The 23,520-nt window shown below is 38.5% G+C and overlaps 1 protein-coding gene across 1 annotated transcript in view; it reads right to left on the reverse strand.

Annotated features, from left to right (window-relative positions):
* Positions 1–23,520, reverse strand: part of NPEPPS (aminopeptidase puromycin sensitive) — a 150,238-nt gene that overhangs the window by 64,377 nt on the left and 62,341 nt on the right. The window contains exon 3 of the mRNA XM_007941997.2: positions 17,517–17,594. Within this exon, the coding sequence (XP_007940188.1) occupies positions 17,517–17,594 (78 nt within the window). The remainder of the gene's footprint in view (positions 1–17,516; positions 17,595–23,520) is intronic.

A 23,520-nucleotide genomic window follows, 5' to 3' on the forward strand; every position in this document is an offset into this window, starting at 1 on the left:
AGGAAAGTCATGGTCCATGAGAGAAACCCCTTCCAGGACTGAAAATTAAAGGCAGCCAATGAGTAGCAGGCTTGTATGCTACTCGCTTGTGACCACCTGAGTCCACCTGAGTGAAATGGGGGAAATGCAGCAAAGAAGAAATGGGCTGAGATTGGTACTTTTTAACCTAACCCACGGAGGCTGGGGATGAGAGGAAGGGCTGACTGGTCTGAAGTGCAATGAATTGTGAGGCTACAGGCACTGAAATAGTCCCTGAGGACTGAGGATGTGAGAGAAGGTGTTGGCTGGTCTGAAGTGAAGGGAAGAAGAGTGTGACTCCCAAACTTGGCAGCTGGTACCCATGACCTAGCTGGGATGGCTAGGACTAAGCTGACCAGAACTCAAACAAAAGAAGAAGGTGTTTGAAACTGAGCTGGTGTTAAGTTGCTGCAATTTGATGGCTTGAGCTGGGGTGGACTTTGCTTGTTTATGGCTCCAGATGCCAGAAGTTTCCAAGCAGAACAGAAGATTCTCCAGAAAGAACTATGCTTGTCTCCTCAGAGTACTGGTTTGATAGAGATGGCAAATTAGAAATTGACTATTTAAAATGGGGGAGAAATAGACATGAAGTGGCTGGCTTACACGCTTTCATGGGTGTGGTTAATCTTAAAGTGATGGTGAAGGGGATGTTAATTTTTGAAGTATAAAAGGTATAATTGCTAGAAAAGCCAGAGGGTGGTTTGCAGTGTAGTAAATTACCTGGTATGGCTTTTTAAACTATAAATCTTTGTAAACTCTGTGGTGGAATTTGCTGTGAGCAACTAAGGATCTCCTAATTGTAAAAGTTATCTACCTGGGGTATTTCTATTGGGAACAACACAAAGTAATGTTTTGGGAAGTTCACTCTCTTTTAGGTGCTTAGAATTCTGATGCTATGATTGGCTAGTTTGGCCACTCTGCCAGGCTCAAAAGGAGGCCTCCTAGAGGCAGAACTATGACTGCTGGCTGAGAAGAACATGCTGTTAAAAGAGACACGTGGCTCCTGAGAGACGCAAGAGACATGCATTGCTGAGAGAGAAACCAAGGGACACGCACTGCTGGGAGAGAGACTGTGAGACACTGTTGGCTGAGAGACAGTGGGCTGAGAGAGACTGAGCATTTTTCCTGGGCTTGGATTATAGCCTGTTGCTTCCCTAATGGGCCCCATGGTCTGTGGGTTGGTTCTGTGTGGCCACTGGGGTGAATTGTCGAAAACAGTAGAGGTGTGGTGGGTGCTGCAGGAGGAACGTTGGTGTTAGGGTTGGTGAAAGGGCTGGAGGGAGGTAGCGTGTTGGGCCTCATAGTAATGGGCCTTAGGCTACTGATAGTGATTCTGTTTGCTTCTTGTGAGGTTAGAGGTCAGAAGATGTGGCCTCCCTACCCCTTTAGCAACCCCAATCAAGTTGTAAACACTATACTTAATGAATTTAAGAAACTTAACCTTTTGAAAAGTATTCCTACATTTCTATACCATTTTTTACTCTATGTTGTAATGTTTTTAATTATATAATTTTTTATTCTTTGGGTTCCGAAACTAATACGTCAAGTAATTTAGTCTTTGACGACTAAGGTACATTTATTGCATTTAAAAAATAAAAAGGGAGGATATGTTAGGGACCAAGAAAAAGACCCCCAAAAGAACATGACTGCAAGGTACATGTTCTAATTACAGTGAAGAGATGACAAGGCCTCTCTTGTGATTGAGTGTTTGCTTTTAGAGATGGCAAGGCCTCTCTCTGTGGTTGAATATTGCTTTAAGAGATGGCAAGGTCTCTCTCACTGTTTAATATTTAATTGGCAAAACATCAAAGTATTAAAAGTAGATGTTATTCTCCATGTTTTTATCTTATACTTTGCATCACTGTGTACTAGTTAACATATATCATTTTATACTCCTTATTCCTGAGGAGATTTCTGTGATTGTTTTAATGACCACCTGTCCTTGAGCACATAGAGGAGTAAACCTTTAGCTCTGTAGAGAATAAGCTGATTGTATGACTTCCAAAACTAATGATGTAATCATGTACAAACATATAAATAAAGTAGACCAAAGGCATCAGGGGTCACTTTCGCAGAACATGCAGGGCGTCCACCTCACCCCCATTCCTATTAAATAATAATAAAGAAAACCATTAATCCCTTTCGTGTCACTCCATTTCGTGACCTGTCAGGTTTTGCCGGGTGGCACTTTTCCACATCACTCTATGTTAGTTTAGGTAAGTGGTGTGTTTCTAGAAATCTGTCCATTTCTTCCAGATTTTCAAATTTGTTGGCATACAGTTCTTCATAGCATCCCGATTATCCTTTTTATTTCAGTTGGTTCTGTTGTTATGTCACCCATTTCGTTTCTTATTTGTGTTATTTGTATTCTCTCCCTCTTTTCCTTTGTTAAATTTGCCAGTGGTTTGTCAATTTTATTGATCTTTTAAAAAAACAACTTCTGGTCTTGTTGATTTTTTTCTATTGCCCTTCTATTTTCTGTTTCATTGATTTCTGCTTGAATCTTTATTATTGCGTTTCTTCTGGTGACTGTAGGCTTTTCTTGCTGTTCTTTTTCTAATTGTTGGAGATGTTGGTTTCAAGTGTTGATTTTGGCTCTTTCTTTTTTGATGTGTGCATTTATTGCTTTAAATTGGCCTCTGATCACTGTTTTTGCAGTGTCCCAAAGATTTTGGTATGTTGTGTTTTCATTCTCGTTTGATTCAAGGAATTTTCGAATTTCAATTTTTATTTCTTCTCTTACCCAGTCTTTCTTGAGGAGAGAGTATTGTTCACTTTCCATGTGTTTACTCTTTTACAGATGATCTTCCTATTGTTCATTTCTAACGTGATAGCATTATGATCTGAGAAGATGGTTTGCAGTATTTCAATGTTTTTAAATTTACTAAGGCTTGCTTTATGGCCTAACATATCGTCCATCAAGGAAAATGTTCCATATGCACTGAATAAGAATGTATATTGTGCTGTTGTTGGGTGAAGTGCTCTGTAGATGTCTATAAGGTCAAGTTGGTGGACTATATTGTTTAGCTCTTCTGCATCTTTGTGGAGTTTCTTTCCAGTTGTTCTATCTTTCATTAAAAATGGTGTATTGAAGTCTTCCACTATGACTAGGGAGCCATCTATTTGCCCTTTCAACTCTTTTAAAGTCTGATTCATGTATTTTGGGGTGCTTTCATTAGATCCATAGATATTTATTATGGTTATTATCTTCCTGTTCAATTGCTCCTTTAATCATTATATAATGTCCTACCTTGTCTCATATGGTAGTTTTTGTCTTAAAGTCAATTTGATCAGAAATTAGTATTGCCACTCCGGTTCTCTTACTGCTGCCATTTGCTTGATACATCTTTTTCCAACCTTTGATTTTTAGTCTATTTTTGTCTTTGTCTCTGAAGTGTGTCTCTTGTTGACAGCATATTGATGGGTTCGGTTTTCTTATCCAATCTGCAACTCTCCGTCTCTTGAATGGTGCATTTAATCCATTAATATTCAGTCTAATTATTGACAAGTGTGAATTGGTTGCTGTCATTTTGTTATGTGTTTTTTCATGGTGTCCCTGGTTTCTTTGTTCCGTATTATTTTCTGTGCTGAGCTCATTATGTTTATGAAGCATGTTATCATTTCCTTTGTTGCTGTTTTAGTATTTGCTGAATATTTGTGCTTGTCCTCTTTTTTATTGTGATGTGAAGGTTTATCATTTTTCTTTGAGGTTACCCTGTGATTTATAATTTTCTCCCAGAGATTAGAACAGTCCATTCTATCTTGCGATTCTCTTGACTTCCTCACCAATTAGAAGTTCTGTAACTACACAGTATTTTCCCTCTTTTTGGTTTGTAGTTGTCCTCACTTGCCAATTGTTGTCTTGTTTACAATCTTGTAGGCTTATTTTACTTTGGATATGCCCATAGCTGTGGTTTCTGGGTTATATCATGTTGTGTATTAATGGTGGGTTGTTATTTGCTATTTTTGGTTCTCTGTTCAAGGACTCCCTTTAGTATCTCTTGTAAGGTTGGTCTGGTTTTAACAAATTCCCTTAGTTTCTGTTTATCTGCAAATCTCTTAAGTTCACCATCATATCTGAGGGACAATGTTGCCGGGTATATAATTCTTGGTTGAAAATTTTTCTCTTTCAGTGTTTTATATATACCATATCCCATTGCCTTCTCGTTTGCATGGCTTCTGCTGAGAAATCAAAGATTATTCTTACTGGTTGTCCTTTGTAAGTAACTTTTTGCTTTTCTGTGCTGCTTTCAGGATTCTTTCTTTGCCTTTGGTTTTGAGGAGTTTGATGATGATATGTCTGGGTGATTTTCTTTTGGGGTCTATCCCATTTGGGGTTCGTTGCACTTCCTGAATGGATATATTCTCATCTTTCATCATATCAGGGAAGTTCTCCTCCAACAAATCTTGGACAATTTTCTCAGTAATTCTGTTTTTCTCCTCCTGTTCTGGAATTCCAATGACACGTGGGTTATTCCTTTTGATTGTATCCCACATGAACCTTAGGCTTTCTTCATTTTGTTTTGATCTTTTTCTGATTGATCCTTTTCCAAAGAATTATTCAGATATTTGTCTTCAATCTCATTAATTCTGTCTTCCATTGCATCAATTCTACTCCTTTGCCCTTCCAATGTGTTATCTATTTCTGACAATTTAGTATTAATCTTCTGGATTTCTATCTGTAGATTTAGAATCATTTCTAATTTTTCATTTATTTTGTCATTTTGTTCTTGTATTTTCTTCCAAAATTCTTCTAGGGTTTTGTCTGTGTTTTCCTTGGTCTGTCTCTCAATCTTTTGAAGATATCTAAATATAATTCTTTTGAATTCCTTATCAGAGAGTTTCAATGCTGCTTCCTCATCAGGGATGTGTTCTGGGTCTGTATTCTGCTCCCTTATTTCCACCACTTTATCTTGCTTCTTTGTGTGGACTGTGATGGTCTGTTTTCTCCAAGGCATCGTGGTGGTGTTGTATTTAGATCTGTTAACTGTGAAGAGCAGCCAAGGGGGAATCAGGCTCTTCATGGTGGCTGTTTATTATTGGCCCATTGGTGGAGAAGAAGTGGTAGCTCTCACTCAGTAAGTGAAGCTGCAGGAGTTGTGGGTGTAGTTGTGTCGTATGGGGACTGCTGCTGTCTTCCACTCAGTTTGACAAAAATAGCAACTGAATAACCATCAAAAAAGTAAAAGCACATGGACAAAAAACATACCACGTAATCACACAGCAACAGTAACCAGAGGAAAAAAAAGGGAAAAAGGAGAGGGGAAAAAAAATAAATAAATAACCTCTGCAATATCTGGGGAGAGGGCAATAAGAGAAAAAAGGTAGAGAAGGAGAAGAATATAGGAAAAAATGGGAAAAATGCAAAAAGAAAAATAGGGAATGGGGTTAACCACAAGAAAGAAAATAAGAAATTGCCACCAGGAACAAGGAAAAGAAAAAATAAACCTGAAAACTAGAACCTGGGAGGGAAAGAATAAAGAACTATAATAAAAAGGACAAAAGTAATAATAATAATAGTAGTTTTAAAACAAACTAAAAAACAGAAAAAAAAATCGGGGCAGGACAGGGCACCCAGGCTCTGTCTGTGCACACAGACTGGGATGGAATTCCTGCTGGTCCAGAAAGTGGGTGGGAGTGAGGGATGGCCGCACCTCCGTTCACCAAGAGGGTGTGGGGTATAAGAGTAATAAGGGGAATGTCATACCTTTCCAGTCGTCTGGGTCCGAAATGTTCTTGGGGTTCTCAGCAAGTGGAGCCTGTTCTTAAGTCCCTAGAATCTGGGAGAACGCTGTTGCTTTAAATATCCAAAATGGTCAAGCTGCTTGTAAATATTCAAAATGGCTGCATCCTCCAGACACAAAAGTCCATAGTTGAGCCCACCTTCCTCTTCGCTGCTTCCCCTTTTATTCCTCAACAACCAGAGCAGTCCTCTGTGCAGTCCCTGGCTAGTAGGGCCAATTTTTATGTTAACCCTTAGGAGCTACCACCACTTGGCCACAGCCAAGCTATCTGCCGTCAGGATCACTGCCAGGCCGCAAGTGCGTATGTGTCTTTTTTTGGTGTTTTCATGCAAATTCTTCTGCTAGTTGGAGTTTAGTCCACTTCTATATCCTTCCCTTCAAGGCTCAGGGGTCCAGGATTATCTTCTGAATCTGTGTTAATTGGTTCCCCTTTTCTTTGTTGAAGAAGGTCTGTGCAGTCTTTCTGCCTATTCCGCCATCTTACCAGAACTCCTGTATGTGCATTTTGTTTATCCATTTATCTGTTGATGACACATGGGTCCTTTTTTCCTTTGTGAATACTGCTGCAATGAACACTGATATACAAGTACCTGCTTGAGTTCTTGCTTTCAATCTTTCAGAGTGAATTTACCAAGTCATATGGTAATTCTAAGGAGCTCTGGTGGTTTTGAGTGGCTTGGTAGCTGGATGTAGTTATTCCCCATGATGAAACTGTAATCACCTCCACAGTGGAATCTGCTGTGAAACATTAATCAGTGGAAAAACCCTGCAGTATCTGGGGAGTGGGCAATAAGAGAAAAAAGAGCTGCCATTGGAGTGTGGCTTGCTTCCAGTATATATGGAAGCTTTGGGAAAGGTCTCTAGCTTTCTGGCACATTTAGATCCTGCATGTGGCTGACTCTTTATCTCCAGTTCCTGGAATTGAACAGTGTGGTCTGTGATGTTGCCTGCTGATCTTGGGATTGTGCCATTTTACCTGTTGATTTTGGGCTCATCAGCCCCAGCAGCCTGAAGCTGCCTGAATTAGAAGCTTCTGGCTCCAGTAGGCCTGAAAGAGAGGCAGAGATGAATCCCAAGGTTGAGGGTCCTTCACCCAGCCCCTAGGGCCAGCATTCTGAATTTGGACTTCTAGCCTCCTGAACTGTTAAAGATTATATTCCTGTTTGTTAAAGCCATCCACTTGTGGTATTTTTGTTATAGCAGCATTAGAGAAACAAGGCAGGACCCCTTGTAATTCCATATATATTTGAGGACTGGATTTTTCCTTTTCTACAAAGAAAGCTACTATAATTTTGATAGGGACCACAATGAATCTATATGTATTGTTTTGGGTAGTACTGACATCTTAACATTAAGTCTTCCCCTACATGAGCATGGGATGTCTTTGTTTATTTAGGTCATCTTTAATTCCCCACCCCCCAACCTTTTATTTTGATTTGGGTGAATGTTTCTAGAGCAAATTGTTTTCCATTCAACAATTCATATACATTATATTTTCTGACATTGACTGGAATTCTCACAATGTAATAGCACTCTCCCTACTTCTTTCATGTTTACCATTTCCATTTGTTCTTCTTTTCTATCCCTTTTTGCCTTTTGAGGTTTATCCCTAGGGAAATGCTGCCCTTTTGATCTTATATGGTTAATTGTTCTAAGGAGCATGTATCTCTGTGGTGTTACTGTTTATGTTCTAATATTGTCTATTATTTGGCTGAAATTTGAGCAATGAGAGTTAGTTCACTTCCAGGGCTGAAGGGTGACTAAAGGCCACAGTCTCTGGAGTTCCATCAACCTCTTATCAGACCAGTAAACCTAGTCTTTTTTTTTTTTTTTTTTTAAATGATTTTGAATTTTGTTCACATTTTTCTCCCATTCCATCCAGGATATTCTATTGTGATCTCTTCCAGAATAGTTTGTAGTGGTAACTGGGCACTATCTGTTTCTTCTGGTCTCAGGGTTATGGAGGCTGAGGTTCGTGTGGCCCATTAGTCCTCTGAACTAAATTTTTCCATGTGTCTTTGATTTTCTTCACTCTTCTTTGCTCCAGTCTTCATTTTTTTAAAAAACAATGTTTTATAATTGTCAGTGTACAATTCTTTCACCGCCCTGGATCTATTTATTTATCCCAAGGTAGTTTATTCTTAAAATACTGATGTAAATTTCTTAATTTCTTTTTCAGTTGGTTACTGCTAGTGTACATAAATCCAACCTATTTTTTATGTGCTGATTTGGTATCTTTTAATACACACTCATGGCAATACGTGGCTGGTGGGTTTGAACCACCGGTCTTCTGGTTAGCAGTCAAATGCCTTAGGCACTATGCCTCCAGAGCTCCCACAATAATCATACACAAAAAAATCCAGGTTAGGAAAAAGCAAATTGAAAGACCTGCAATATCACTAACATAAAACTCAACCTTGGGATTCATCTCTGCCTCTCTTTCAATTAATTTTAGAAACCAGAGAAAGACATAAAATTCACCAATTATGTCCAGACCTAGACATAATCCAAGGAGCTTTGATGATGTAGTAGATAAAATATTTGGCTGCTAACCAGAAAGTCAATGGTTCAAACCCTACAACCACTTGGGATGATCTACTTCAGTAAAGATTTACATCTCAGAAACCTGATGGGGGTTGATATGAGTCAGAATCAACTTGACAGCAGTGAGTTTGGTTTTTAGAGACAAAATCCAGACATTATTTTATTTGTACTTTTCTAGAGATATGATTCATCACATTGTATATATAGTTTTGTATTCCATCTTTCAATTCTACAATATAATAAGCCATTATGTTAAGAATTCATGTTTCATTTTTATTTGCTATATACATTTTACCACATAGTTATGTCATAATTAATCATTCTCCTATTGCACAGTGGTGTTCATCCTAATTTTTTACCACCATAAGTAATGTCTCAGTGGCCATTTCTGGGCAAAGTATTTCCTGGGTTTATGATTTTTCCTTAAAATACATTGCTATTAGCAGAACTACTGGGTCAAAAGACATGAACTTGTTTAGGCTCCTGACTGTTTCCCAAATTATTATAGACTGAATTGTGTCACCCCAAAAATATGTGTTGTAAATCCTAATCCCTATATTTGTGGGTAAAAGGATCCCTGGTGGCACACTGGCTAAAGCACTTGGCTGCTAACTGCTCAACAGTTCAAACCCACCATCCACTCTGCTGGAGAAAGATGTGGCAGACTGCTTCCATAAAGGGTTACAGTTTTGGAAACGCTATAGGGGAGTCCGACCCTGCCCCATTATGGGATAGCTAAGGATTTGGTTTTTTGGTTTAACCATTCAGGAGAGTTTTCTTTGCTATATTAATGAGTCCATCAATGTAGGGTATGTCTTAAACTATTCACTTTTGAGATACAAAAAGAGCACAGGAGGAAGACAGGACAGATAGGAAAAGATAGTTGCCAGCTAGATGAAGACTGCTAACGGACCAAAACCAAAAACCAAACTCACTGCCATCAAGTTGGATCCGACTCATAGTAGTGACCCCTCCTTGGGTTTCCCAGGCAGTATCACTACGGAAGTAGATTGCCCAACCTTCCTTCTGAGGAGTGGCCCATGGATTTGAACCACCAGCCTTCTGGTTAGCAGTCAAATGCCTTAGGCACTACGCCCCCAGAACACTGAAAAAAGACAAGGATCCTCATCCAGATAATGCCTTCTCCTGAGCCACTGCACTTCACTTGGACATTGAGCTTCTTGATGTTAGATGCTGTCCAGTCAATTTCCACTCACAGTGACCCAATGTGACAAAGCAGAACTGCCCCATAGAGTTTTCTAGGCTATAATCTTACTCAATTGGTATGATGGACAAATAATCCAAGAAGATGGACGGTATGAAGAACATGACATCAGGCCTGGAGGAAGATTTATTAGCAACCTGCAACATGCAGATGACACAAGCCTGCTTTCTCAGTGAAGAGAATTTGCAATTACTGATGAAGATCAAAGACTACATATAGTCTTCGGTATAAATTATACCTGAACATAAAACAAAATTCCTCACAAGTGGACCAATAAGCCACACCATGAAAAACAGAGAAAAGACTGAAGTTGTCAAGGATTTTATTTTACTTGGATCTACAATCAACGCCCATGGAAGCAACAGTCAAGAAATCAAAGAAAAAGAAAGAAAACTACTACTGCGCTGGGCAAACTATTGCTAAAGATCTCTTTAAAGTGTTTAAGAGCAAAGATGTCACTATGAGGACTAAGGTGCATCTGAACCAAGTAGTGGTATTTTCAATCGCCTCATTATGCATGCAAAAGTTGGATAATGAGTAAGAAACAAGGAAGAAAAATTGATGCATTTGAATTATGATGTTGGCAAAACACACTAAATATACCATGGACTGCCAGAAAAATGAATAAATCTACCTTGGAAGAAGTATAGCCAGAAAGTTTTTTAGAAGCTAGGATGGTGAGACTTGATCTCACGTACTCTGGACATGTTAACAGGAGAGGCCAGTCCCTGGAGAAGGACATTGTGCTTGGTAAAGCAGAGGAAAAAGAAGATGACCCTCAGTGACAAGGATTGACACAGTGACACCAACAACAGGCTCAAACATAGCAATAATTGTGAGGATGGCATAGGACAAGGAAATGTTTTGTTCGGTTGTATATAAGTTCACTATGAGTCTAAACCAACTCAGGCGCACCTAGTAACAATGACAATCTTAACAGAAGCAAATTGCCAGTCTTTCTCCCAGGAATCAGATGGGCGGGTTTGAATTGAACCTTCAACCTTTTGGTTTTCAGCTGAGTGCTTTAACCATTGTACCACTGTGAGAATATAAATTTGTTTGTTAAAGCCACGTATTTCTGGTACTTTTGTTATAGCAGCCCTAAGAAAGTAAGAGAAAATAAATAGCATGGATTTACACTCCACAACCAGTATCAAAGCTACATATCATCCAGAATCTTTTTTTTTCTTTCAGTTTATACCACAACAAAAACTAGTATATTAATAACTGCTGTTTTGATCTCTCTCATTACTAGGATGGTAAATATCTTTTCATATGCTTCTTAGTCATTTGCAATTCCTTTCTTGCAAATTATGTGTTCCTTTTCATTTGCTCATTTATCAAGATGTTAGTGCATTACCAATTGATCTGTACGTAATTTCTTCTAGTATACTAGACTCAGAAAATCTTCTTTGATGTCAGAGTTAAAATATTAATTTCTATTTTGATACCTAACAATAGTAACATATCAACAAATATTTTCTCTCATGTCCTCACTAGCATAATACCTATCTAATCTCTGCTTGTATATCAAAATCATCTCTGGGGCATTCTTTTAAGTATAAATTCACAAGACCCATACTTTACAGATCGGAATTCAATTAAGAGAGGATAGAACTAGTATAGAAAAGGCATAATGATGGTATCTGACCACTTTGTCTAAGTTCACAAAGAAGAGAGAGAGTCAGGATCATTATCAGCCCAAATTGGTTCCTATGAGGTGGAAGTCAGATATACTTGCACTGTTCAACCTTTTCACTGATTCTGACACCAACCATCCCTCCTACAATACTCTCTACTTCTCTGCTGGGTTCAGTAATTCATTGCAGTGGTCACACAGGACTTACAGACCATACTCATTGATAATGGGTTTATTAGGAAGTGATAGGTTACAATTCAGGATAAGGAACAACTCAAGACAATAACCATATTCCTACAAGGAAGATGAGTTAATACTATTATTATCCAAATTCACGTAACAACAACCACCAAAGCCAAAGATAAGGATACTGAAGATTCCTACCAACTTCTGTAGTCTGAAATTGACCAAACGCGCAATCAAGATATGTTAATTATCACTGGTGATCGGAATGCAAAAGTTGGAAACAAAGAAGACTTACTGGTAGTTGGAAAATATGGTCTTGGTGACAGATACAATGCTGGAGATCACATGATAGAATTTTGCAAGACCAACGACTTATTCATTGGAAATACCTTTTATCAACAATATAAGTGATGACTATACATGTGGACTTTACCAGATAGAGTACACAGGAATCAGATTGACTACACCTGTGGAAAGAGGCAATGCAGAAGTTCAAGATCTTTGGCCAAAACAAGGCCAAGAGCTGACTGTGGAACAGACCATCAACTGCTCATATGCAAGTTCAACTTGAAGTTAAAGACAATTAAAACAAGTCCACGAGACCCAAAATATGACCTTGATAATATCCCTCCTGAATTTAGAGACCAACTGAAGAACAGATTTGATGCATTGAACACCAATGACTGAAAACCAGAGGAATTGGGGGATGACATCAAGAACATCATCCATGATGAAAGCAAGAGTTCATTAAAAAACAAAAAGGAGGAAAAGACCAAAATGGATGTCAGAAGAGACTCTGAAACTTGCTCTTGAATGGAGTAGCTAAAGCAAATGGAAGAAACGACAAGATAAAACAGCTGAACAGAAGATTTCAAAGAGCAGCTCAAGCACACAAAGCCAATTACTATAATGAAATGTGCAAAGACCTGGAGTTAGAGAACCAAAAAGGAAGAATACGCTCAGCATTTCTCAAGCTAAGAGAACCGAGGAAAAAACTTAAGCCTTGAGTCGCAATATTGAAAGATTATATGGGCAAAATATTGAATGATGCAGGAAGCCTCTAAAGATGATGGAAGGAATAGACAGAGTCACTGTACCAAAAAGAATCAGCCGATCTTCATCCATTTCAGGAGGAAGCATATGATCAAGAACCAATAGTACTGAAGGAAGAAGTTGAAGCTGCACTGAAGGAATTGGCAAAGAACAAGGCTCCAGGAATTGACTGAACACCCACTGAGATGTTTCAACAAACGGATGCCCTGCTGGAGGCACTCACTTGGTTATACCAAGAGATTTGGAAGACAGCTACCTGGCCAACTGACTGGAAGAGATCCATATTGTATCCATTCCAAAGAAAGGTGATCACACAGAATGTGGAAATTATCAAACAATGTCATTAATATCACATGCTTCAAGTAAAATCTTACTGAAGATAATTAAAATATTTGCAGCAGTATATTGACAGAGACCTTCCAGAAATGCAACCTGGATTCAGAAGAGGACATGGAATGAGGTATATCATTGCTGATGTCAGATGTATCTTAGCTGAAAGCAAAGTATACCAGAAAGATTTTACTTACGTCTTATTGACTATGCAAAACCATTCAACTGTGTGGATAACAAATTGTGGATAACACGGAGAAGAACAGGAATTCTAGCACATTTGATTGTACTCGTGAGGAACCAGTACATAGATCAGGAGGCTGTCGTTCAAACAGAACAAGGGGATCCTGCATGGTTCAAAATCAAGAAGGGAGTGTGTCAGGGTTGTATCCTTTCACCATACTTATTCAACGTGTATGCTGAGCAAATAATCCAAGAAGCTGGGTTATATGAAGAAGAACGTGGCATCAGGATTAGAGGAAGACTCATTAGCAACCTGCAATATGCAGATGACACAACTTTACTTGCTGAAAGTGAGGATGACTTGAAGCACTTACTGATGAAAATTAAAGACTACAGTCTGCAGTATGGATTACACCTCAACACAAAGAAAACTAAAACCCTCACAATGAATCCAATAAATAGCTTCAAGGTGGATGGAGAAAAACTGAAGTTGTCAAGGATTTCATATTATTTGGCTCTATAATCAACACCAATGGAAGAAGGAGTCAAGATATCAGACAATGTATTGCATTGGGCAGATCTTCAGCAAAAGACCTCTTTCAAGTGATGAAGAGCAAAAATGTCACATTGAAGACAAAGGTGCGCCTAACCCAAGCCTTGGTATTTTCAATCACCTCTTATGTATGTGAGAGCTGGACAATGAATAAGAAGACCAAAGAAGAGTTGATGCTTTTGAGTTGTGGTGTTGGAGAAGAATGCTAAGAGTACCGTGGTCTGCTAAAAGGACTAACAGATCTATCCTGGAGGAAGTACAGCCAGAATGCTCCTTGGAAGCGAGAATGGCCAGACTTCGTCTCACCTACTTTGGTCATGTTGTCAGAAGGAACCATTGCCTGGAGAAGGATATCATGCTTGGTAAAGTGGAGGGTCAACGAAGAAGGGGAAGGCCCTCAACAAGATGGACAGGCACAGTGGCTGCAATGATGGGCCCAGATATGGCAAGGATCATGAGGTTGGCACAGGACCAGACAGTGTTTCATTCTGCTGTACACAGGGTCGCCATGAGTCGGAGATGACTCGATAGCACCTAAATAACAACAGGATATAGTTCTTTAGTCAGGATGGCTTCTTTCCAGCTGTGCCCTCAGGCGGGCCTATTTCTTGGCTCTCAGTCCCTTGGCCCGGTCTCTGTCCTGCTCAGGTTAAGTGTTACAAAGCTCTTTAGCTCTGTCAATAAGTGCCCTGAGACACACCACTTTGCCAGAATGCCTCCTGCCTGAAAGCACTCAGGTCTCTCACTCTGTGGGTAGACAAGCCTAGCTCCATCAAGCCTGGAGGCACCCTACTCTGCCAGCAAACCTCCTGCCAGGAAGCACTCAATTCTCTCTCTCCATGAGTCGATATGCCCACTGTAGCTGCATAGCTCCATCTCATGCAGGTCTCCTGGTTCTGCTGCTGCCATTTTTCTGCTACTATTTCTCACCATCTTCAGTGTTAAAAGTTCTATCTCCTGGGTCTAGGAAGTTCTCACTGCAGGGACCCTGGGTCCAAATGATGTTATCTACTTCTGGCTCTTCTTTCTTGATGGCAGTGAGGTCCCCTCCTTGCTCTGGGACCACTCACTTTTTAAGCCTAGTGGGATGGCAACACTGATCAATCCCCTCACTAGGGTCCCATATACCTTATTTGCCTGGTCCCACTCCTGCGACAGTTCCAAGCACCTTATTTGCATTTCTAGCAAACTGTCCAATCCCCTTGGAGGGTCACAAGTACCTTATTTCCACAGTCCTACCCAATAATTTTGTGGGAGTCACAAGACTATGCATGACTAGAAGGGCCAAACTAAGTAATTCACTGCACTACAGCTAGACAAATGTACTTTAAAAAGCTGAAATACAACATATTATGTTCGAGGTTAGAATGACCATTAAATTTTGCTTATTTTTATTGTTGTTTGTTTGTTTGCATAAAAAAATATAGAAAGACAGGGGATGGAAATTTTTCTCTCCATAGCCCAACTAACTTCCTTAGGAAAAACTCTGGTGGCCCAAAAGTTATACTAAACCTGACTCTTTCTAAAGCTCTATCTTATATCATTTTAAGAAGCTCTGGTGGCATGTGCCTAAGGCAACAGATTGCTAACCAAAAAGTTGGCAGCTGAAACCCACCAGCTGCTCTGCAGATGGAAGATAAGGCCATCTACTTCCATACAGATTTACTGCCTCAGAAACCCAAAGGGGGTCAGGTCACTAAGAGTCGGAATCTACTTGATAGCAGTGAGTTTGGTCTTTTTTTCCCCTTTTATATCATTTCATTCCCACTAAAATGGCTAAAATAAAACAGAAAATATGTTGGTGAGAATGTGGGAAAATTGGAACACTTATCCATTGCTGGGAGCGCTGATGGCATAGTGCCTAAGGCATTTGACTGCTAACCAGAAGGCTGGCAGTTCAAACCCACCAGCCACTCCCCGGAAGGAAGGTTGGGGAATCTACTTCTGTAGTGAGACCGCCTCTGAAACCCAACGAGGGGTCTCTATGAGTTGGATCCAACTCCACAGCAGTGGTTGCATTTCACGTTATGTTTCATCCATTGCTGGTGGGAATGCAAAATGGTACAGCCAGTATTGGAAACAGTTTGGCATGTTCCTCAAAAAACTAAAACAGAACTACCTTATGAGTCAGCAAGTCAATTTCTAGGTATATATCCTAAAAATTTGAAAGCACAGATTTAAACAGGAAATTTGTACACTGATGCACAATGCAGCACTATTTACAAAAGCCAAATGGTGGAAACAACCTAAATGGCCATTAGTAAATGAATAAATAAACAAAATGTGATACATACATACAATGGACTACTACTTAGCCTGCAGAAGAAATGAAATCTTGATATATGCTACAGTGTGGTTGGAGCCTGAAGACATTATGCCGAGTGAAATAAACCAATCACAAAAAGGACAAATATTGTATGGCTTCACTTATATAAGGAGCTCTGGTGGTGTAGTGCATGAGGGATTTCACTGCTAACCAGAAGGCTGGTGGTTCAAACCCACCACCCACTCCTCAGAAGGAAGACCAGGCAATCTACTTCCATAGAGATACCACCACGGAAACCCAAGGACGGGTCACTGTGAGTTGGAATCAAGTTGACAGCAGTGAAGTTTTTTTTGTATTTTTTTTAGTCACTTATATAAAAAGACAAGAAAAGGTAAATGTATAGAGAACAAAGTTTATTAGTGGTTAAAAGGGAAGGGGAAGGAGGGAAGGAGTGGGAAAAGGTAGGCTAACAGTGATGGGTACAGTGCATGGATTAGGGTAGGGTTGCACAGCAAGTATTTTAATTGATGTCAATAATATGTATACCTAAAGAAAGCTGAATTGGCAAAACCTGTGTGACAGATATATTTATAATGCAAAAAAAAAAAAAGAGTAGCTGCTGAGGCTGTTTAATTACAACCAAAAACCTCATGGGGTTTGGTTTCTTGGTTTGGAGGTTTAGGGTCACAGTTTCATGGGACATTCCAGTTAACTAGCCTAATAATATGCTTAGTGCCTTTGTTCTACCTCCTAGTTTGATGCATAGTGCCTGAGGTCTTAAAAGCTTGCAAGCAGCCATCCAAGGAACAACACTGGTCTCTATTTGCCTGGAACAACAGAGGAAGAAAGAGAGTCAAGAATAGGAAGAGGACATGGAATGTGTGGCTAATTGCCTCTGTGAAAAACTGCCTTCTTTACCATAAGACCAGAAGAACTGGATAGTGCTTGATTATCATTATTCAACATTTTGATCAAAGATTCTAGAAATGAATCCAGGGGGTAAGGAGGGAATCAAGAAAGATTTTCAAATTCTCACAGACTCCAGAATTCCTGGAGCCATAAAGGTTGGATGAACCCCTGAAACTAAGGCTCTGAGATAATCTTTAAATCATAAACCAAAGATATCCCAAAGTCTTCTTAAAACCAAACAATAGTTTAAGCTAACTAGTAAAAAGGTCTGCCTTGAGCATTATGTTCTTTTAAGAACTATCTATGTGGGATCAAATTGACAACAGCAACTCAAAAGATTAGACATTAACTTTAGGGGGCAGTGAATTAATGTTAACAGGGGAGGAACAATTACAAAAATGAGAATGAGAATGGCTGCACAACTTGAAGAATGTAATCAATGTCACTAAATGATACATGTAGAAAATGTTGAATTGGTTTATGTTTGCTGTGTATATTCTCAATAACAACAAAATAAAATCATATATATAAACCAAAAACCAAACCCACTGTCACTGAGTCAATTCCAACTCATAGCGACCTTTAGGACAGAGTAGAACTGCCTCATAAGGTTATCAAGGCTGTAAATCTTTATGGTAGCAGCCTGCCATATCATTTTCCCATGGAGTAGCTGGTGAGTTCAAACTGCCAACCTTCTGGTTAGCAGCCGAATACTTTAACACCACCAGACCTCCTATATGTATAAAATTTTTATCATAATCTGCTGAAAAACAAGGAGGGAAAAAAATGGTGCTCAATAAATTTCTTTGGAAGAAGTAACATGTCACTCTTCATCATGAGATCATGTAAAAGCCATTATCTCTTACCTGTTTGGAGAGTACTAGGAAAAGACAAGGTGACTTTTTCATCTTCATTCTGATAGTTAAAACCTGTAGCATGTATTTCTGGGGGGGGGGAAAAAAAAACATTAGTTCACACATCTGACTGGACTAACTAAACCAATCCTCATCACAACAATTAACATTTTGACAGCAAAATCTGTACTAAACTAAATATTCTCAAATTAATAAATTACATTTCTACTAACAAGAGTATCATTTCAAATTAACCCATTTTAGGATATATAACCTAAGCTCACCTTAAAAATACTTACACATTCTGTATCAATTCACAAAACTATGGTGACATAAGGGAAATAGACTTACTATAAATGTATTAAGGTTTTCTTCTAGATAATCAGACATGTTTCATTTTCATCCTTGTGTGACTATGCTATTCCTTTCTATGTTGAAGTCTTTTTCATAAACATTTGAGAGACTAAACAAACTGGCAAGATTTATCAATGAGATCAATCATGGGAGAATAGAAGAAGGGCTGTGTACACAGAAGGAGACAACTCAGGGGGCAGCAGCGCACAGGAGGGAAGGATACAGGGAAGAGGTAACTATGGGGAGGAAGTAGGAGGGAGCTGTTGCATTGTGGGAAATTACAATCAATGTCATGAGACAAAATGTATGTGAGCTGCTGTTTGGACAGTCAATTTGCTCTGTAAACTTTCACCCAAATCACAATTAATTTTTTTTTAAAAAAAGGATTTATCAATGAATGTTCTTTTCCCCCAAAGATATACTACAATTTTAACTAAGAATATAAATCATACTTGTGGTTAGGTGCCATCAAGTCATCTCCAACTCAGTGACTCTATGCACAACAGAAGGAAACACTGCCTGGTCCTGTGGCAGCCCCACGGTCCTTGCTATGCCTGAGCCCATCGTTCCAGCCACTATGTCAACCCATCGTGTTGAGGGCCTTCCCCTTCTTCATTGATCCTCCACTTTACCAAGCATGGTATCCTTCTCCAGGGAATGGTCCCTTCTGACAACATGATCAAAGCAGGTCAAAGTCTGGCCATTCTCGTCTCCAAGGACCATTCCGGCTGCACTTCTTCCAGGACAGATTTGTTGGCTCTTTTACCAGTCCATGGTACTTTCAGTATTCTTTGCCAATACCACAACTCAAAAGCATTAACTCTTCTTTGGTCTTTCTTATTCACTGTCCAGCTTTCACATGCATATGAGGAGACTGAAAATACCATGGCTTGTGTAAGGTGCACCTTAGTCCTCAAGAAGACATCTTTGCTCTTCAGCACTTGAAAGAAGTCTTTTGCAGCAGATATGCCCAATGCAATACACTGACTAATGCTTCCATTGGTGTTGATTGTAAAACCAAGTAGTATGAAGTCTTTCACAACTTCAACCTTTCCTCCATTTATTGTGATGCTGCTTATGGGTCCAGTTGTGAGGATTTCTGTTTTCTTTATATTGAGGTATAATCCATACTGCAGACTGTAGTCTTCAATCAATTTTCATCAGCAAGTGCTTCGAGTCATCCTCACTTTCAGCAAGCAAAGTTCTATCATCTGCGTACTGCAAGTTGTTAATCAGTTTTTCTCCAATCCTGATGCCACATTCTTCATATTTACTTTCCACCAGCAGTGAGAAGAGACTTACTTGACTGATACTTTAGAATGCTTACTTGACACTTTAGGGAAAGAACCAAGTAGATCAATTTCCAACCACATCCTATCCCTATCCCAAATGAAAGCTTGCCAGAGAGAAGTGGCCTTAATAAACACAAGGAAAGACACTCAACATCGTTAGCCACCAGGAAAATGCAAATCAAAACCATAATGAGATATATTTCACACCCACTGTTGTTGTTGTTATGTGTCATGGAGTCTGACCCGACCCATAGCGACCCTTCCTCGGGTTGCCGATGCAGTATCACTACAGAAGTAGATTGCTCAACCTTCCTTCCAAGGAGTAACTGGTGGGTTTGAACCGCCAGTCTTCTGGTTAGCAGTCAAGTGCCTTAGGCACTACGCTACCAGAGCTCCCTCACACCCACTAGGATGGCTATAATCAAAAAGACTGGTAAGTAACAAGGATCAGCAAGTACATAGAAAAACTGGAACTCTCATGTGTTTCTGGTGGAAATGTAATATGGTGCAGCAGCTCTGGAAAATACTCTGACAGTTACTCAATAAGTTAAACAGAGAGTTACTATAGGACCCCAGGAATTCCATTCTTAGCTGTGTGTGCATGTGTGTGTGTATGAAATGAAAACACATCTACAAATGTTCAAAGCAACATTATTCATAGTAGCCAAAAAAGGGGAAACAACCCAAATGTCTATCAAGTGATGAATGAAGGGTTAAGTAAAATGTGGTATTCCACACAATGGAGTATCATTCAGCATAAAAAGTAATAAAGTGCTGACATACGCTACAACACAGATGAACCTTGAAAACACTGTACTGAGTGAAAGAAGCCAGACATAAAAGATCACATATTGTATGATTCCATTTCTGCTTCTATAAAGATTACAACCCTAGGAAATCCTTTGGGGCAACCTACTCTGTCCTACAGACTGCTAAGAGCCAGAATCAACTTGATGATACACACCAGTGGTTACCAACAGCTGAGAGTAGGAGGGAAATGGTCCAAAATAGGCACATTTATTGAAACTAGTAGTTACCTAAGGAGCTCAGTGGTGCAGTGGTTAAAGCACTTGGCTGCTGAGAGACTCATGGTCTGAACTCACCAGCCACATCACAGAAGGAATATATGCATATCTGCTTCTGTATAGACTATAGTCTTGGAAACCCTATGGGGTAGTTCTACTCTGTCCTATAGGATCACTGTAAGTCAGAATTGACTAGATGGCAGTGGATTTGGGGTTTTTTAGTGGTTGCCTAAAGAGCTATGGTGGTGCAATGGTTAAGTACTCGGCTGCTAACTAAAAGGTCAGAGGTTGGAACCAACTAGCAACTCTGTGAAAGACCGTTGTTGTTGTTGTTATATGCCGTTGAGTCAGCCCCGACTCATAGCGACCCCTCCTTGGGTTTCCGAGGCAGTATCACTACGGAAGTAGGATTGCCCAACCTTCCTTCCGAGGAGTGGCTGGTGGGTTTGAACCGCCAGCCTTCTGGTTAGCAGTCAAGTGCCTTAGGCACTATGCTACCAGAGCTCCTTGAGAGAGACTAGACCTGGTGATTTGCTCCCATAAAGATTACAAATCTAGGAAATACTATGAGAAGCCATCTACTCTGTCCTATAGGTTGCAATGAGCCAGAATCAACTTGATGACACACAACAGTGGTTGCCTATAGCTGAGAATGGGGGAACTAGAGGGAAATGGAGAATGACTGCTAATGAGTATTTTAGAGTAATAAATATTCTAAAACTTGTGGATGAACTTGGAGGACATTAGACTGAGTGAAATAAGTCAATCACAGAAGGACAAATATTGTATTAGTTCATTATTATAAAAAGTCAAAGAAAAGTTTTTATATGGAAGGAAATTTCTTTGTTGGTTACCAAGGGTGGGAGGGGAGGAGAGAGAACACTGTAAAGATTTTTTTTTTTTAATTATTAAAAAAAAAAAGTTCTAAAACTGATTCTGGTGATACATGTACAACTATGAATATTCTAAAAATCTCTGAAGTGTAGTCCTTAAAAGGATAAACCGGATGTGAACTATATTTCAATAAAGCTGTAATTAAGAGAGAGAGGTGGCCATATGTTTAAATCTGATATGGGTAACATTGACTCAAGATGTTCACAATTCTTTTTTTCACGAATCACCCAAGATAAGCATTTCAAACATTTCTAATGCTACTATGGTTCTAACATGACTTTGTTAAGCCAAAATCTTTACTGTATCAAATAAAAAATACATAATTGTAGACTCCAAAGGAATGTTAATAATTCTCTAAACCAACCTTCCCTATTTTACAGATGAAGAAAATTAGATAGTTTATCAGCTGCCTAAGGTCACAAAGTTGGACTAGAACTTAGCTCCCTTCTAACTCCTATGTACAATATTCTTTCTACCACCATAAGCTAGTTTGTAAGTTTGAACAGAAACCAAGATTTGGAATATACACAATACCGATTAAAATTTCTACTAAAATAATGACATTAGCTGGCAAAAACTAGAGATTTGCTCTTACCTGATTCCCAAAAATAGCAACATACTTAACCTATAGGGAAGTTATAAAATTTGTGATTATCAACTGACACCATTAGAAAAATGAATAGGCAAACCACAGACTGAGAGAAAATATTTACAATACATACATATGAGAAAGAACTTCTACCCAGAATGTATATAAAATATCCTATGACTCACTAAGACAATCCAATTAAAAATGAGCAGAAGATTCGAAAAGACAACTTCATGAAGAAAAATACACAAATGGTCAAAATGTTTACGAAAAAGTGGTCAACATCATTAGTCATCAGAGAAATGCAAATTAAAACCACAATGGCATACCATTACACATCCACCAGAAAGCCGAAATTTAAAAAGACTGACAACACAAGAGGTTTCGAGGACATCAGCAACAACTAGAACTCTCTTACTGTTATTTCTGCATCTGCTTGGCAATTTCTTTCCCCAGGTATCCACACACTTGGTATCACTGAGGTCTCTGCTTAAATCAATTCTTCAGAGATCTGTTCCATCACCATAAAGAACAATCCTCACGCCATCCTTTCATTTTTCAGCATTTATCACTATTTGTCATTAAATTTTATCTTTGTTTGTTGTTTATCTTCCTAAATAGAAAATATGCTTCAGGAATGCCAACCTTTGGTTTTGTTTGCCCCTTTACCTCCAATGCTAGAATAGTTTCTGGCATACAGTGGGTGATAAGTAAATACTGGCAGAATGACTGAATTGCTTCAAAAAGCAACAGACTGAGTATCATGGAGATTATCACTGCTACCCATACAAGATACATTAATGAAAAACTACTTTTCCCAATGCTATGTGAATAGCAAGTTGTAGCTAGGCATAAAATTTTCAGGGACAACAATAACATGACACAAAAAGGGATCTATCTCAGAAGAGATATTTTCTCTGGAAATGTCAGATTGTTCAAAGAGTGGAAAGATACTAAGACTAAAGATACATATGAAAAAACTAAATAATATACTTCATTAAAGTAGAAAAGAAAAAGCAGTATTTCAAAATTAATTTTATAACACAGGAATTTAAAAATATGTCTATGTAAATTAAATACTGTAAGTAGATAGTACCTCATCTTAAATTTGACCAAAAACTTTTTATAATCTTTTAACTAGAATCGGAGAGAACCTTATAATCCGGCATATTCAACTGCCCAAGTCTATTTCTACACCTATAAAATTAAAATCATAGCATTATCTATTTATTTATTTGAAGATTAAATAATATATGCCAGGTAAAGTGCTTGTGCCTGGTTATAATTGTTAAGAAGTAATCTTTCCTAAATCATAACATATGTAACACAATTCTTTATTAATATTACTACAACTAATTCACTATACATGTATAAATAAAGATTTTCAGTGAAAATTATCATGAAGTGCTACATTTCAAGAAAAAAATTATTTTACATATAATTGGAATTTTCAAATCTATGGACAGACATATATATGTATTTGGGATATAAGCATGTATGTGTGAGTGTGTATGAACAATCTATTAAATAGAAGTAAAATATGATTTAACCATCATATGTATAAACTATGACAAGAAAAATACTATACTCGAAATTACTGCTACAAAGGTTAACATTGACCACAAAAGCTCACTCGACAATATAGACCCTACAGGTTTTATATAACAAGATGGATTAAATTTTTAAACATCTTTTTTTAAAAATTATAATTTTGACTATAAATTAAAAAACAAGGTCCAAAACCACAGATACAGTATGCTATCATTTGTGAACACAAAATACATATATATACATATATATATATATATATGTATATATGTGTATATATATATATATATGTATTCATACCTGACCATATATAT

The sequence above is a fragment of the Orycteropus afer genome, unplaced genomic scaffold (assembly GCF_000298275.1).
Source record: "Orycteropus afer afer isolate SDZICR_OR568_19922 unplaced genomic scaffold, OryAfe1.0 scaffold00085, whole genome shotgun sequence".
NCBI lineage: Eukaryota > Metazoa > Chordata > Mammalia > Tubulidentata > Orycteropodidae > Orycteropus > Orycteropus afer.